The sequence below is a fragment of the Lissotriton vulgaris genome, chromosome 3_1 (genome assembly GCF_964263255.1).
Source record: "Lissotriton vulgaris chromosome 3_1, aLisVul1.2, whole genome shotgun sequence".
In the NCBI taxonomy this organism is placed as follows: domain Eukaryota; kingdom Metazoa; phylum Chordata; class Amphibia; order Caudata; family Salamandridae; genus Lissotriton; species Lissotriton vulgaris.
The window spans coordinates 1351983517-1351999803 of record NC_141689.1 but is presented as its reverse complement, the minus strand read 5'-3'; the positions used below and the strand labels follow the sequence as shown (position 1 = coordinate 1351999803).

General features: G+C 44.4%; 1 protein-coding gene across 3 annotated transcripts in view; it reads left to right on the top strand.

Moving 5' to 3' along the window:
• Positions 1-16287, top strand: part of LOC147727877 (tyrosine-protein phosphatase non-receptor type 9-like) — a 1887882-nt gene that overhangs the window by 387041 nt on the left and 1484554 nt on the right. For all 3 annotated transcript variants that reach the window (XM_086961826.1, XM_086961825.1, XM_086961827.1), the window contains one exon: positions 1919-2008. In XM_086961826.1, coding sequence (XP_086817952.1) covers positions 1919-2008 — 90 coding nt within the window. The remainder of the gene's footprint in view (positions 1-1918; positions 2009-16287) is intronic.

The window sequence follows — 16287 nt, the reverse complement described above, 5'->3', positions numbered from 1 at the left end:
AGTAATCCCCAGCTCCCGCCGCACAGGAAAGCAGCTCACAGGAAAGCAGCTCACGGCTCCTCACCGTACTGGAAGGCACTCGGCAGTGCCCTGTGATTCCTGCCGGGCTGGGAGGCTCTTGCTGCTCCTGCAGCTCGCGGGAGACCGCTCCCTGCCGCTCACGAACGCTGCTGTGATCCGCAACCCGCTACAGCAACAGTGGTGTGGTATGCGGGTTTGCGGGTGAGGGTTTTGCAGGGTTTTGCAGGTCGTCGCAAGTTGTGGTATTCCTGGCCTCTCACTAGGCTGCTCCGCTTCTACAAAGACACAGGCGACTTACCTCATTGCCAGTTAGGAAGCGCCGCATCTCAGGGTCCATACTGCATTAGACGTGCTCCACAACTGCTTAACAACTTGAATCAAGTTGAATGTGGTAACGACCCAACCAGCCTGGCTGGAACGGCTGGAATTTAATTGTCAGCAGATAGAGACACAGAAGACCCTCATCTGGACGCACGGCAGGGTTAAGCTTCAGCCTCACTCTACAAACACCGAAGTCCAGGAACCAACGTCACACTATGTTGTTGCCTTGTTAAGGTGCTTCCTCAATCCTGATCCCATCCTCGTAGCCAAAATTGTGATGTCCTTAGAAAGATGAGCTGAAAACATCTCACGGTAAGAGATACACTTTATTAAGCACCTTCACCAACGATGACACATCAACTGTCACTAGGCTCTTTTCAGGTTCTATCGCATCATCACTGACTCTGAAATTATAACATTCCAAGAGATGACAGGATGAAATTGATAGGCTATATGTCACAGAACGCCCATACCTTGGGTAGCCCTGACCCATACATTTTATTTATGTGGCCTCCACTACTTGTATTACCATTGTGAACTGTACTATTTCACACTCAAACTGTCTAAGTATATTTGTTATATGCACTCCTCCCGCTTCAATGATTGCATGCTCCTGTTGTTACGCTGTAAAAAACAAAGATCTTAAAAGAAGAAATAATCTTACGTGCATTTTTACATGCATTTGCAGATGCCTGAATTGCTGGCCAAATCTGTGACATTTCTAAGAAATATTTCGTTTTTATGTCCTGATAAAAAGTCCTTCAACTTATGAAAGGGTTTCATTCCTCTTTAAACCTCTTTGGTGTAGGAAACCTTGAACGTTTTTCTTAGATTCATCCATAAGAAATTCTCAACCCCCCTAAACAAATGTTAACAGGTTAAATTAAAATCTATTTTAATCGGATTAGGCAAAATGGATATGAATTATTTCCTTCACAAATTCTCTAGTCATTAAATTACTAATGAAGACTACAAGAATATTGGTGCACTCTTCCTACAGTAACCAGATAATAAATAACTCAAAAACAGTTCCAACATGTTCTACTTGTGGGATTTGGAAAAAAAGGGGAGGGACTAGGTTTGCTAGGAGACCGCAATGCAGTTGATGAGGCCATCAAAATGGCCACCAAAGTCACTGTTCTCTTGTAACTTCTCGTCCAAGCTGACCACACAATTAAACGTTTAATGATGGAATCAGCAAATACCATAGTAATATGAACTATTACCTGTGAAACCTGTATAAAAATATTCTTCTATTAATGACAGAAAAAGATGAAGTTGCAAACTTTGGTAATATTGAGTTGATGTGTAGGTGGGTACAGTTGAGAGGGATGCATTTTTCATATTTGTCTGCTGAGTTTGCACATTTTTCTTTTCTACTTAGATAAAATCATTCTTAAATGCCTAGCACACGCCTGCAATTGGGTCTTAAAGTATAGTTATTCTTAGGGTAATTTAAAGAAAATATATCTTTAATGTAATTTTTTTAAATTACAGTACATGGCATAGCACTATAAGCTGAAGAATAGATGCAGTTTTGCTTTGTAATTATTCTTTGTCTTGTGTTTTTTGACAGAATACTCGATTGAAAGAGGGTATTTACAATATAAATCCTGATGAAGAACCCCTCCGTTCAGAACTACTGAGTGGTAAATTTACTGTGTTAGTAAGTATGCTGTAATGGTCATTCCATTAAGAAGTGATTACAGTATATAAAACTTAATCAAAATTTCACTTTTTGCATGTTCCACAGTACACTTCTTTTAAAAAATAAAACTGGTATGTGTATCTGCAACTGTTAATTGTACTGATGCTAACTGTAGATATATTCATCACTTGCCTCTTGGCGAATCGCAGAGCAACAATTCTGTGTTTTCTAGTGATAATGAATGTGGAGTGGTATCAACCTGTTATTTGTTATATTTGTTATTTGTTATAACGTTTTATTGAGCGCGAACAGCTGCCCCAGCAACGAGGCGTCCCGGCGCTAAACTATAACAAAACCAAAAAGGGGGAGATGGAACGGAGAGGGCAATAAGAGATTAGGATGGGGAGAAAAGGAATGTTTTGATCGCTTTGCGGAAGGCGAGTAGATTAGTTATGGAGCGAATGTGAAATGGAAGGGAGTTCCAGAGTCTTGCCCCCAGGACTCTGAAAGAGCGACCGCCCATTCTGCTTAGCCTTATACGTGGGGTAACAACCAAGTTTTGACCCAAGGAGCGTAGGGTCCGCTGAGGGGTGTAGGGCTCTAGGAGTGGACGCAAGAGACCAGGACAGTCAGTCTTAAGAATTTTGAAGACCGTAGTGAGGGCTTTAAACTGGACTCGGGCTTCCATGCGTAGCCAGTGTAGTTTCTGGATGGTGTTTCTTGCGGAACACCTTCGAGGGAGGCCTACAACTGCCCTGGCGGCAGAGTTTTGAATACGTTGAAGCCGCGCCATCTCAGCTTTATTAAGGCCGAGGAAAAGGACATTGGCGTAGTCCAGTCGAGCCAGGATGGTGGATTGGACTATCAGTTGACGCGTATGGCGATCAAAAAAGCCAAGAATAGGATGAAGGTTCCTCAACAGGCCCACACAGGTGGCAGCCAGTTTCTTAGTGTGGGTCTGGAAGGTAAGGGATGCATCCACCCAGACACCAAGGTTTTTTACCACGGTTTTGGGGGGGGGTCGGGCCCAGTGCGGACGGCCACCAGTGATCAGTCCAGTATTCAGGGTTTTTGCCCAAGAGCAACACCTCTGTTTTCCCAGCGTTCAGCTGGAGGCAGTTGTGTGACATCCAGCGAGCAACTGCCTCTAACCCGTTCTTAAATCTCGCCGCTGAGATCGAGGGGCCCTCAGTCAGGGAGATGACGAGCTGGGTGTCGTCGGCGTACGACACTAGTGTCAGGTCCCATTCTTTTGCTATTTCGGCGAGAGGCTGGACATAAAGATTGAATAGGGACGGGCTGAGCGCCGATCCCTGGGGGACGCCTTGCTCTATGGGGTGAGGCTCTGATGTAAACGGGGGGGGGCAGAGACCCGGAAAGATCTGTCTGTTAGGAATGATCGGAACCACTCTAGTGCAAGGTCTTTAATACCTATGTCTTCGAGACGTTTTAATAAGATGGAGTGGGAGACCGTATCAAAGGCTGCGCTGAGATCGAGTAAAATCAGCGCAGCACTTTGACTGGCGTCCAGAATGTTCCGTAAGTTTTCAATGGTGGTCAGCAAGGCGGATTCGGTGCTGAATCCTGGCCTGAAGCCATTTTGTGATGGGTCTAGAATTTGGTGTTGCGTCATGTAATTGGCTAGAACCTTGTTCACATGGGCTTCTGCCAGTTTGGAGACCCATGGAAGCAATGAAATTGGTCTGAAGTTTCCTGGTTGTGATGGGTCCAGGTTAGGTTTTTTTATGATTGGAGAGACCCAGGCCTGCTTCCAACACGTGGGGACCACTGCTGAGGAGAATGATAGGTTAAGTAGGGTAGTCAAAGAAGGGAGGAAGAACTCGAGAGATTTTAGGAATTTGGCGGGTCTCATGGCGTCTGTGGGCGAGCCGGATTTAACTTTGGTGCACAGTTTGGCGAGTTCGTCAGATGTTAAACTGGGGATGAGAGACAGACTGGGACTGTCTGACGAGGGCTCACGTGGTTTGAAGGTATCCGGGAGGATCTGAGGGAAGGAGGTGTAGATTTTCTTTACCTTTTCCGTGAAGAAGGTGGCAAGTTCCTCGCATTGTTGTGCAGAGGTTATGCCCGAGGTAGGACTAGGACTATCTTTAAGTTTTTGAACAAGTTCAAAAATAGTTTTTGAAGGATTCTTACTGGAGCTAATTGCTTCCGCATAGAAGGAAGCACGGGTGGTGCGCACCGCCTTGTGGTATAACCTCAATTTTAGCAGGTAGGCAGCTTTATCGGTGTCCTTGTAGTCTCTCCTCCACTGGCGTTCAGCCCTTTTGCAGTCTTTCCGCATGGTTAAAAGATTTTCGTTATACCATGGGTTAGATGGCGTATTGCGGGTTTTAGTCCATTTTGCTGGTATTAGGGAGTCTAGTCCTAGGTTAATCCAGTTTTGAAAGGCCGCGTAGGCGGAGTTAATATCTCCGTCTGAGAGGTTAGGGTGGAGGTTACCTAGTTTGCTGGTAAGGTCATTAGGTGCCAGTTTATGCCACGGCCTCTTATATCGGGAACTGGAGGTGTTATTCACAATCGAGTCTCTGGTCTTCAGGGTGAATTTAATAAGGGAGTGGTCAGTCCACCCCATGGGTTTAGGGGGGGCAGCCGAGGCATCTGGAAGATTGAAGAACACAGGGTCCAGTAAATGGCCGGCCGAGTGAGTGGAAGTTTGAATGAGTGGGATTAGCTGAAGGGCCGTGAGGTCTGCCTGAAGGTTCTTAATGATATGGTCGGTCAGGGACTCGAAATGTAAGTTAAGGTCTCCCAGGATGGTAAAATTGGGAGAGGATATCACTAGAGTGTGAGCGACATCTAAGAGTTCCTCAATGAACCTGGCAGTGGGGCCAGGGGGCCGGTAGATATATAGTCCGGAGAGGGTGAACTGGGGACTGGTGGAGATTTTAAATCTTGCACTTTCACAGCCCCAAATGGCTTCCTTTTCAAAAGTGCAGTTGTAAGATGATTTGTAGACAACAGCTATCCCCCCGCCCCTAGAGTCTCTATTGATGGTTTTTATAGAGAAACCCTCGGGCAGTGAGAGATTTAGGATGCTGTTTTGGTCATCGTGAAGCCAGGTTTCACAGATAAACATAATGTCAGGATGTTCCTCTGTTATGAGGGTGAACACCTCGGCGTGGTGTTTCACAAGAGATCTGACATTAAGTTGGAGAATGGAAAGGGAGTATTGCTTATAGGCAGTGGTATTGTGGCTAACTAGCCCGGGTAAAGGTATCCGAAAACAACATGACTTGCAGTACAGACCTGTTTGTCCTAGGCAGCCTTCAAGTTTGTTGCATCTTGAGTCTGGTTTAAGTGCAAGGAGGGAGTTTCTATCGTACTGCAGTTTAGATGGTACGAGTTGAGCAGGGGGACTGGCGAGAGGCGATGGTCTGGCGATGACGGGCGCAGACGGGCTTGCCTTAGGCGCGCCTTCGGCGCGCAAACGGCGCTCCCGCTGCGCTCATCCGCTGCGCTTACGTGGGAAGCACATTTTAGGGGAGAGGAGAGGTGGGCGTGGCTTCGCGGCAGGCGATGGCGGCAGATATCAACAAACACCACAAACCAGCGCTAAAATCCGCTGAAAGTGTAATGCTTTGATGGCAGGCAGCCCAGCACAGAGCTCAGGGCAGGAAACAAAGTTTTAAAATATGTAGAACACAAAGAGAACACTTTAAACAATAGCGTGAATTTCCTCCGGCTTTCCGCCTCAGAGGTGAAGTTAACCTCTCTTTTAAATATCCCAAAGAGTCTTTGGAGGAGTACAGGCAAAGTGTTTATAGGGGATACCCAGTACTATATTTTTAAATCAAGAGTATCATCGAGAAATAAACATTAAAATAAGATGGTGACCCACCTAAGAGTAATCTGTGAAAAATTAGCACAGTAGACCAAAAAGGTGGTGTGTGCCTTAGTTCCAAGTACATGTATTCAACAGTCTCTCCTAACCTATGTTATGGATAGGGATATGTGCATTTCTATTTTTATGAATTCCAAAAGACTAAGGTTATTTCACACTCCGTGCGTCCTCCAGAGAAACCGGAAGGTTGCTCCTCTCTTCGTTTCCAGGATGACTAATGCCGTCCTGCTAAAATAGTTGACTACCAAAGAAATCTAAGGCACCATTGACACGCTGCACAACTTTGATATTTAAGTCCGTAACGGATCAGATGACGCCGGAGTGAGCGGTTCTCCCTCGCGCCACCCATAGTAATTGTCGGTACTATTCACTGGCGGACGCCAGTCACAGTGGGAGCTATTCATCGCTTTTTTTTCAAGTAACAGATTTCACACCCTCTCCGGCCCTCTGCCCTAATTTCGCTACCTTCTCCCCGGCAATGCCCGGTTTAGAATTCAGCCTGTTCACATTTGCTATGTCCTGAAGATGAGCTCCAACAGCTGAGATCGAAACGCTGTTGACCCCCCTACAACAAGAACTCTGTATAATTTATTCATAAGGAGTATCTCCTATGTGTTGTCAATGCGATGTATATATATTAAGTCATCCTCACTTATCACATCACACTTGCTGTCACTTTTCTATGTGAGCACCTGAACTATGACTTGCATATTTTCATAAATTTCTATAACAAACGTTATTTTGACTGACGTGTCCCTGGTCACACTAATTATTGATCCCTGAGATATCAAGTATTGTTCTAGACTTAAGCTCATTGTCCCTAAATTCTGACGCTGCCCTTGCGTCCCCCTTTTCCGACCATTTTTGGCCACAAAAGAAGCACTGTTTTCTGAAACATTATTCCACCCCAGGTTCACTTATTGGGGTACCCTTGTTTTTCTTACTATACATTTCCTACTCAGCAACAACATTATATACAGCAGGTCCCAGAGGCTACACACCGACTGTTTTATGATAGATTTAGGATGTCCGAGACACCAAAACCTTTGGCAGGGCAAGCCTACTTACCAGCTGATAAAGAGGATAATGTGGTGAGGCTATCTTACGAGATTTAAGGTTATAGATGATTTTATTGCATTGGGGGCCTGATCCCCTTTCTAAATGCAGGCCAGCTTCCAAATCCATAGTATTGATTTCCTTCTTTCTACCTTGGCAAATACATTTTCAGTATATCATTGAGAGGGCTGTCAGCCTGGTAAATCTATTGAGAAGTTGGCACTTATTTTTCTAAGCACTCAAGTCACAGCCATCATTGGTATTATGGTTGCGGATCCTATTATAGCAAGCATGCCAGCAGGGCATTCTGTGTTGGACCTATCCTTTAGTTCAGTAACTACATCCTAAAAGCTTCGGATCTTATTATGAAACTTTTACCGTTTTTTTTCCACTACTCTATTATAAATGCACATGCTGTGCAAAATTATTGTACTTTGGCGTTTGCCCTTTGGTGTGTCTTAAATACACCATTATCATGTTGACCCGTAGCCCATGATGCCTCAATGTACATAAAGTCTTCAATTTATTTTCACCATTGATCATAAGCACAAGTATAGTTGAAGGGAAACAGTAGATTGGGAATCGAAAATAGCTTTGGATTTTGATTTTGGCAAATAAGGACTGGTGATGAATACAGTGCTTAAATTGCTCTAATTGTACACTTTTTTAACTTTAAGTTGTTGGGCATGACAAAGTTCTATATAAGTTTATTTTCTTACTTTTTATTTAACTTTCCATGCATTTACTTTAATTATGTCTGCAGCGTTTGTTTTTCACTGATTCACAACACATTGTTGGAAAAAGTATATCTCCGACATTTTACGTCATCGAGTGAGAACAGAGGTCAGGTACTCAGTCTGAATTGCTTCTGAAAAACATATCTGACAAAGAGGAGACAGAATATTTCCATTACATTTCCTTAGAGTTAGCAAAGAAGTTCCCCTAGTTTCCTTAGCCTTTCCAAATACCCTGAAGCCTATAATAACTGTAGAAACCTTGTCAGACCAAAAGAGTGCTTTAACTCCTTCGCTGCGGCGGCTATTCCGCCGCAGCGCTAACGGTCGCGGGCGGGCGCACGGCTCACCTGCGCTGGTGACAGAACCGTTCCGTCACGGCTTGCGGGTGAACTGTGCTTGTGACGGAACGGTTCCGTCACGGCCCCGCCCGCTTAATGAAACCCGCCGCGCAGTACCCCCAAATGTTAACCCCAAATTTTCTGCATCCCATAGATTGTGAAGAGTCTTTAATTTCCACAAATTTAGCGGAAAAACAGCTAACCTTTGAGAAGGGACTAGAACTCCCTCATGATATCAGAAATAAGCAACATAGTCCTATCAAGCTTTCATGTGCAGCATACCAGTGTATTCATCCTTTGTCTTGGGTACCTCACCTAGATGAGGAGACAAATAGGACATACTCTTACTGAGAAAATCCCTCACTACAGACTGTTGACCAAGAATGGAAGGTGGTGTGAGGATATGTATTGAAGTGTTGCCTTGGACAACAGATGCAGCAATTCTCCAGTTAACTTCAGACCTGATTTAGAGAGCTATTTCTGACTGTGAGTCTCTGGTTTCTGAGTAGAGGTGCGCACAAATGTTATTTGCATGCCCTTTAATGGGGAACGACTGTAGGAAACTGCCCCTTTTTGCATGGTTACCCTCCACTTTTAGCCTGCCACATGATGCACTTTTGACTTAGTGTGCCCTGGGTCCCTGCCACTCAGGTTCCCAAGGTCTGTGTTCTTTCCCAAATCGGTACTTCTGAACCCACAATTGGCACATCTCTAGCCATAGGTAAGCCACTTGTAAAAGGTACCATGAGTACCAAAGGCACTCTAAGGGAAGGCCTCTAAGGTCTGCAGCACCTATTGTGCCACCCTTAGAGGCCCTGTACCTTGACACCCACACACTGCAATTTCAGGCTGCGTGTTTTGCTGCAGAGAAAAGTGAAGAGTCGACATGGCACACATCCCTGAGTGCCATGCCTGCAACTCACTGCCTGGGTCCTAGGTAAGTCAACCCTCTAGCAGGGTACACTAGCTCCAAATGAGGGTACAGTGGCAGGAGCCCTGTACCCCTACAGTGTCTATGTCCATTCTTATGAAAAGCTACAATGGTTCTGTTGGGAAAGAACAATTTCTTCACAAATGTTAGATAAATCATAAAGTATCACAACTATTAAATACTGTTGGAACACAGAAACACAGGCAAGTATGCGTTCGCAAAAAACGATTTTACTTATTGTTAAATAAAGCAATCTTAATATGCATTTGTAAGGCTGTCACTATTCAATGCAAAATCGTAGTGACATATAATAAAGTGAAAAGGAGTGCTCAGTGACTGTGGTGCAGTGAGTGTTGTATATACAAAGGTGAAAGTAGATTCTGTACAAGATATCGAAAGAAAATAAGCTGAAAAGGTGGTCAGAAAAATGGAAAAAACAATGTCTCCGGTAAATACCACAATTGCTTATAGTTTTGAGACCTTAACCCCAGGAGCTTTGCTCCAAGACCTGAGTGGCCTGCTCGTAACCAGTCCCTGACTGAAGGCCCCCTACACTTCACCAGGCCACCCCAGTGCTGCGATTTGAGTGCCTATCTAGACCTTGAGAAACCTTAGTCCTAACACCCAAAAGTCTCACTCGTAAGTTGTTTACTTACCTGAGAAACCGCTAACACTTTTTCCTCATAGGAAGGAATGTTGTGACGTTTTGTTCAGAAAACGTTGTGTTGAGCTGAAGTTTGTATAAAAGAAAAAGTTACTAAACTTCAAACCTAAAAAAGTCTTACTTACCTTGTATTGCGATATCCCCGGTGTAATATCTATGCATACCACCCCGAGTAGTCGATGTAATCCAAAAGTGATCTAAAAGTATTACAAAAGTAATTACTGTGTAATTTAAACAGTTTAGAAAGCTGATACAAACCTGTAATGATTGCAAATGCAACCATAACTCAACTTCCTTGTAAAGTCTTGCATTTGAGAATATATTTTACTTACCTGTGCTAAGTCCTGCTTCGTTCTAGAATGAAACATAAGTATTCTTTTTTTATACTTATCTAAGTGGTGTGGATTCAGCCTCTGAGTGTGTGCTATCAGTCTAGAATGTGTGAATACAATACATGCTTAACACACCCTCTGGTTAAGCCTAACTGCTTGCCTACACTAACACAAAAAGAGCTGTGGGAACAAAAAAACCAAGAGGGTGTAAATGGTTTGATGCTGAATGTTCGGCCGCACAAACAAGTTTAACAAAGGCACTACACAAAGTACCCCGGGATAGGGAGTTGGTTAGTAAGCAAGGAGAGCATATAGGGATGCTATTAGGAGGCGAAAATTAGACCTAAAGAAGAAGGCATGGGATGATCTAGAAAAAGCTTCTGATTTGAAGGATTTTAGGCAATTTTGGGAAGTAATAAACCGCCCATTCCTAAATAGTGAGGAAAAAGGCAATATGGTGACCCATATACCGGGGGATATTTGGGAAGCACACTATGCAAAAAAATGTAACCCGAAAGGGGTCTGTTTGACAACAGACAAGGAGGGAATTAGCGATTCCCATTTGGATTCAGCACTAACATTTAGTCTCTCACTCTCTCTTTCTGAGGTTGAGGTAGCATTAAGGAAGGGCATCTCACTAAACGCCCCAGGTGTCTGATGCAGTCCCTTTAGATCTTTTTTAATCTAATGTTGAGGTGTGGCTCCATTGTTTCTGAATGTATTTAGAGCGGTTGTGGTTGGGCGTATCCCTACTTCATGGCAAGAGGCGGTAGTGGTACTGATTTTTAAAAAAGGTGATAAAAGTGACCTGTGTTGTTACAGGCCAATTTCGTTGCTAGACGCATCCTGTAAGCTGATGGGAAGGGTGATATTGGCACGCCTGGAAACATGGGCTGAATCATCTGGTATCATCGTGGATTCGCAGTATGAGTTTAGGCGAGGCAAAGGGACTACAGAGCAGTGTCTTAATCTGGCTCTAATTATGGGTAAGTACAGGAAGGCCAAGGGTGGTTGTATTCACCTGGCCTTCATGGACTTATCCAGTGCCTTTGACACTGTATGTAGAGATAAGTTATGGCGGATGATGGAGGCCATGGGGTTTGAGGAACCACTGGTTACCCTGCTTCTTAGACTACATGCTGCCACCACCGTGAGGATAAAATTTGGCCCGGGAGGCGAGAAGACAAAACCTATCCCATCTACTGAAGGTGTTCGCCAGGGCTGTATCCTGGCGCCCTTTCTGTTTTTGGTTTACACAAATGGCTTGGAAAGGTTTCTGTTGGAACATTGCTCAGATTTCCCTAAGATAAATGGTAAGCAGATACCTATGTTATCCTGTGCAGATGACACTGTGTTAATGACCCTCACTGCTAATAGCATGCAAACTTGTTTGAATGCCTTTAATGACTTTATGCAAGGGCTAAATCTTAGGGTTAACTTCACAAAGTCTTTTGCTATGGTTTTTGGCCCTAAAGGGGCAAAAACTCATAGGTACATGGTACATAATTTAACCATTGAAAAAGTTGATAATTTTAATTACCTGGGAAATTTATTTAATAAAACTCTGAGCTGGGATCCCTTAACACCTTGGCTGCTAGAGGTTCCCCCCCCCCCCCCCCCCCCCGATGCTGAACTATGAGTAATCCCCTTTTGCATGACGAGCTCAGCTCGTCATCAGCACAGCTCAACCGTGCCTCATGACGAGCTGAGCTCGTCATGAGCATCGAAGGGGTTAATATTAGCTTGTGTCCAAAAGGCAACTCAATCTATAGAGGCCCTTTTTCGTTTTTCTAGTAAACTGGGTCAAAAACCGATTGCAGAATTAAAAACTTTGTATAAAGCTAAATGCTTGCCCGTTGCAATATATGGGGCGGGGGTGTGGGGGATACATAATTGTACCAAGATTCAAGTTATGGAAAACAAGTTTATAAAGCGTCTTTTATCAGTCCCTTCTGGCTCTTCAAACATTTTTTATCATACCGAGATGGGTTTAGAATTTGTTAGTGACATCATACATGTTTCTCCTTTGCTCTTATGGGGCAAAGTTTGGCAGTCTGAAGATCTGCAACTCACGAAAGAAATTCTAAAAGACTGCACCAAACTTGATTATGCTATGCAGATCCCATGGTTGTCATACGTTAGGGGAACTCTGCATAAAATTGGCTTGGGACATATATATGAAAACCCCAAATCTATTGAGAAGGGTGGAAAGCTGATAATTAAAAATGCCTATCGTACTACTCTGGGTATGTCAAGAAATATTAATTATACATCATATAACAGGGGTAACCTGCAGCAGCAGTTTTATTTATCCTTTACTATGCACACCCAATGGCGTTTTTATTTAACAAGATTTCGTTTGAATACTCATTTTTTTTTTGCTTTTCCGTAACAAGTGGGGTGGTGTGAGAGGCTAGCCCCTTGTCCCTGCAATAATAAGGTTTCACAAAGCACCCTGCATCTCCTTCTTTTTTGTACTTTGTATAAAGATCCTAGAAATCGGTTTATTAAGCCTGTTTTACTGAATGTTGGACACTGTAACTAAGGAGGGATACGAGCATCTAATGTCACTGTCTACCCCAGCTATATGTACTGCTGTGCTTAGTATTATTAGGCTGGCACTCACTATTAGAAGACGATATTGATTAGCACTAATGGAAACCTTAAACCTTTTTTATTTTTTTTAGATGAATTGTTCTAGTTTTGTGATTATATATATATTATGTAAAATATGGATGCTAGTGTAGTTGTATTGATTGTTCCTTTTATATTGTATACTTTTATGATTCTGTTTATGAATCGAAATAAAGTTTATTGAACTGAAACTGAACTGAGCTGTTAATCCTTGTCTAATTTAGCCTCTGCTATACCTCTGGGGACTCCCTGGACGCTGTGCACACTATACCTCACTTTGGTATTGTATATACAGAGCCAACTCCCTACAACAACTGTTTTGGCAATGAGTATGTGAAGAATTAGAGGTTACTAAAAATAATTGCATGCTCTAAACTCTTTTGGAGCTCTGCCACAAAATGTTAAAAAAAATTCAGGGACTTTATTTTCAATGTGTGGCCACTGCCTCCAGCATATTGTCAGTCCTTTGTGTCAGTTCAGGTTTTGACTTGGCAGCTAACAGAAGCCTCACTAAACTGTTCCTTTCATAGACGAGAATACTCACCGAGAAGAGACTAGGTGTGCAGAGGTGAGGCTAGGGGGATTGCAGGAGGATCATTATTCAATTTACCATGTTTGCTGCTTATCTTAGCACAGCATTTCAGCTTGGGAGGAGGATGGCGAATGGAGTTTGAGGTTATCATCAGATGTGGGACATGCTAACTTTGGACAAGTGGGCACTGCTGAGAATCTCTCTAAGACTGTGCTTCAATGCATTTCCTGGTGAATGATGCTCTAGAACTGGGTCCACTTCAAATGTATTTCAAACCCAAGGAATTATGAAGAGAAAAAAATACATCACAGCTTTAGAGCAGACAAGCAGTACTTCTTGATCTGTATCATGTCTTTAGATGGCAAGACTCTGACCACTATTAGACGGAACGGGACCTATATATAATTTATATACTAGAATGATCTGATTCAAAATGGCTACCTTGTTAGATGTGAGGCCATTATTGCTACTGTGAAATTTCCTTGAAACCAATGATCTGAAAGATGCATATTCTTCCACCTTTTTAAGTTTAAATAATTTTTAGGTCGAGCCTTGGCAGCACATGCACTGCTTTTCGAGGCATGCTGTAATGTAGACTGTGGCTTGAAGCACTTCCCATCTTTTCCATTTGTTCCAGTTCATGCCCATCATAAATGCATGCTTTTGGTTTGTCAGCATGCTTAATTAGTCCTGCCTTTTTGTGTTTCAAACTGCCTAGGAGACTGCCCCTGTTACACATGTTTTTTTTGCTATGTTTATATAGGATCCATTGTGCGCACTATTTTTCTTCTTGTTTGCCTCAGCTTCTTTTATCAGCACAGTGTTCGCTTCACGTATGCTGTGGTTCATCTTTCCATCGGCCTTTGCATTGCAGGTTTAATTATTGTTTTACTTTGGAGGGCGTGCGCTTTTTAACAAAGTGCCCACTTTCATTTTCACCATTGCGTCTTATGTCCTGCTCGTGGCAGACAGCTCACCCTGTGCTGTCTCTCCCTTCACCCAACCCCCACCACCCCTCCGAGATCTCTAATTGTATTTTAAGTGATTTGCCCAAAATCATAGGATGTTGATCCAACGGCAAGAATCGAACTCACGATCCGGCAGCTCTGACCGCATACCCTTCACAGCTTACTCCCATATCGGATCCTGCTTTGTATGTCTTCCCGCCCATCTCCCCTGCCACTTCTCTGGCACTTTTGACCAACCTTAAATCGAGGTCACCTTTAGACCCTTGTCCAGCCAAATTTTTGGCAAGTATGGCGGAGGTGGTTAACCCGCTGGTCAACCCACTCTTGAACCGCTCCTTGAGGGAGGGGTTGGTCCCACAGGCATGGAAGCAGGCCATGGTGATCCCCCTCCTCAAAAAGCCGGGCTCTGACTCCGAGGTGCTGGCTAATTATAGGCCTATTTCGCTTCTTCCAGCGTTAGCTAAAATTACGGAAAAGCACGTACATAGCGTGCTTTTCGCCTTTCTGGAGACGAATAATTTGCGGCACCCTTCACAAACTGGCTTCCGGCCCAATGTGAGCACCGAGACTGCGCTTTTAGAAGTGTCTGAGGCCATCAAGGAGGTTCTGGACTCGGGAGGGAGAGCCATGCTTGTCATGCTCGATCTGTCGTCGGCTTTCGACACCGTCCCCCATGAGGGGCTCCTCGCCAGACTTTATAACATCGGTCTGAGGGGGACGGTGTTCAGCTGGTTTACTTCTTTTCTAGCGGGCCGTCGCCAAACGGTCTGGGTCCCCTCCAGCTCCGCTGAGATGCCGCCTTTGGGAGTCGGAGTTCCGCAGGGCTCTGTGTTGAGCCCGACTCTTTTTAACATCTTTATGACCCCTCTGGCGGCACTGGCGGAGTCTTTCGGGGCCCAGATCGTTTCCTACGCCGATGACACCCAGCTTCTCTTCACGTGCAGGAGAGGGGAGGACTTCGATGGAGAGAGCATTCGGGACTGTCTCAGTGCGGTCTTTAATTGGTTTCGGCAGAACAGCCTTAAATGCAACTCCGACAAGTCGGAGGTGCTGTTCTTTGGCTGTACCTTAGACCCGGATTGGCAGGCATGGTGGCCAAACGATATGTTTCCTCCAGCTCAGGCATCCCAGGTGGCAAAAAACCTGGGTGTTAAAATCGATAACAATCTGACAATGAAATCTCAGATTCTGGGCCTCTCGGGCACATGTTTCGGAATCTTAAAGATGCTGCGAAAGTTCCTCCCTTTGCTCACTGAAGGGCATAGGAAGATCACGGTGCAAGCTCTGATTGGCTCAAGATTAGACTATGCCAACGCTCTCTACTTGGGTCTCCCAGATTATCTTGTGCAGCGGCTTCAGGTTGTGCAGAATTCGGCGGCGCGTGCCATTTTTGGCCTCCGCAGACGAGACAGAGTGTCCGGCCTGTTACAGTCACTTCACTGGCTGCCTATCCGAAAGCGGATAGTTTTTAAGGCACTGACGCTGGCCCATAAGGCGCTCTTTGGCTCGGGAGCTAAATACCTTCAGCGCAGGCTTGCCTTTTATCGTCCAACTAGAGCTCTCCGTTCGAAGTCTCTGTCTCTTGCGGTGGTTCCCCGGGTCAGGAAGGCCCGTGTGGGGGGGCGCTCCTTTAGTGTGAGGGCGCCCCAGCTTTGGAATACCTTGCCACTGGCTCTACGAAGCATTTCAAATCTATTGTCCTTTAGGAAAAATCTAAAAACCTGGCTTTTTACTCTTTAGTTATGTTATTCTGGAAATCTTTTTTCTGCTATGTTTCTTTTTTCTGAGTTGCCAAACAAAGCGCCGGGACACTCCGTTGGAGTAGCCGTGCGCTATAAAAATAAAGTATAACATAACATAACATAACTTAATGCCGTTTCATTACTGTTTTTTATATGTTGCCATATAGAATAATTTACAAGCTCAAATGCTGTTCCAGTCCCATTGCGTGCTCTCTCCACTCGCTCCCCTTTTTTATTTTCACCATTGCGTCTTGTTTCCTGATAGCCCTGTGTCGTCTCTCCCTACCCATTCACCCTGTACCCACCCCCCCTACGAAATCACTGCTTGTATTTTAAGTGATTTACCCAAAATCACAGGACACCACTTTTATTTTCACTGTTGCTTCTTGTTTCCTGCTCTTGGAGTAGCTGGGGGGAGGGGTCTGCCCTAGGTGGCACTAAATTGGGGGCGACGGCACAGTGGACACTTTACGCTGTGAAAGCCCACCTGTTTACAAA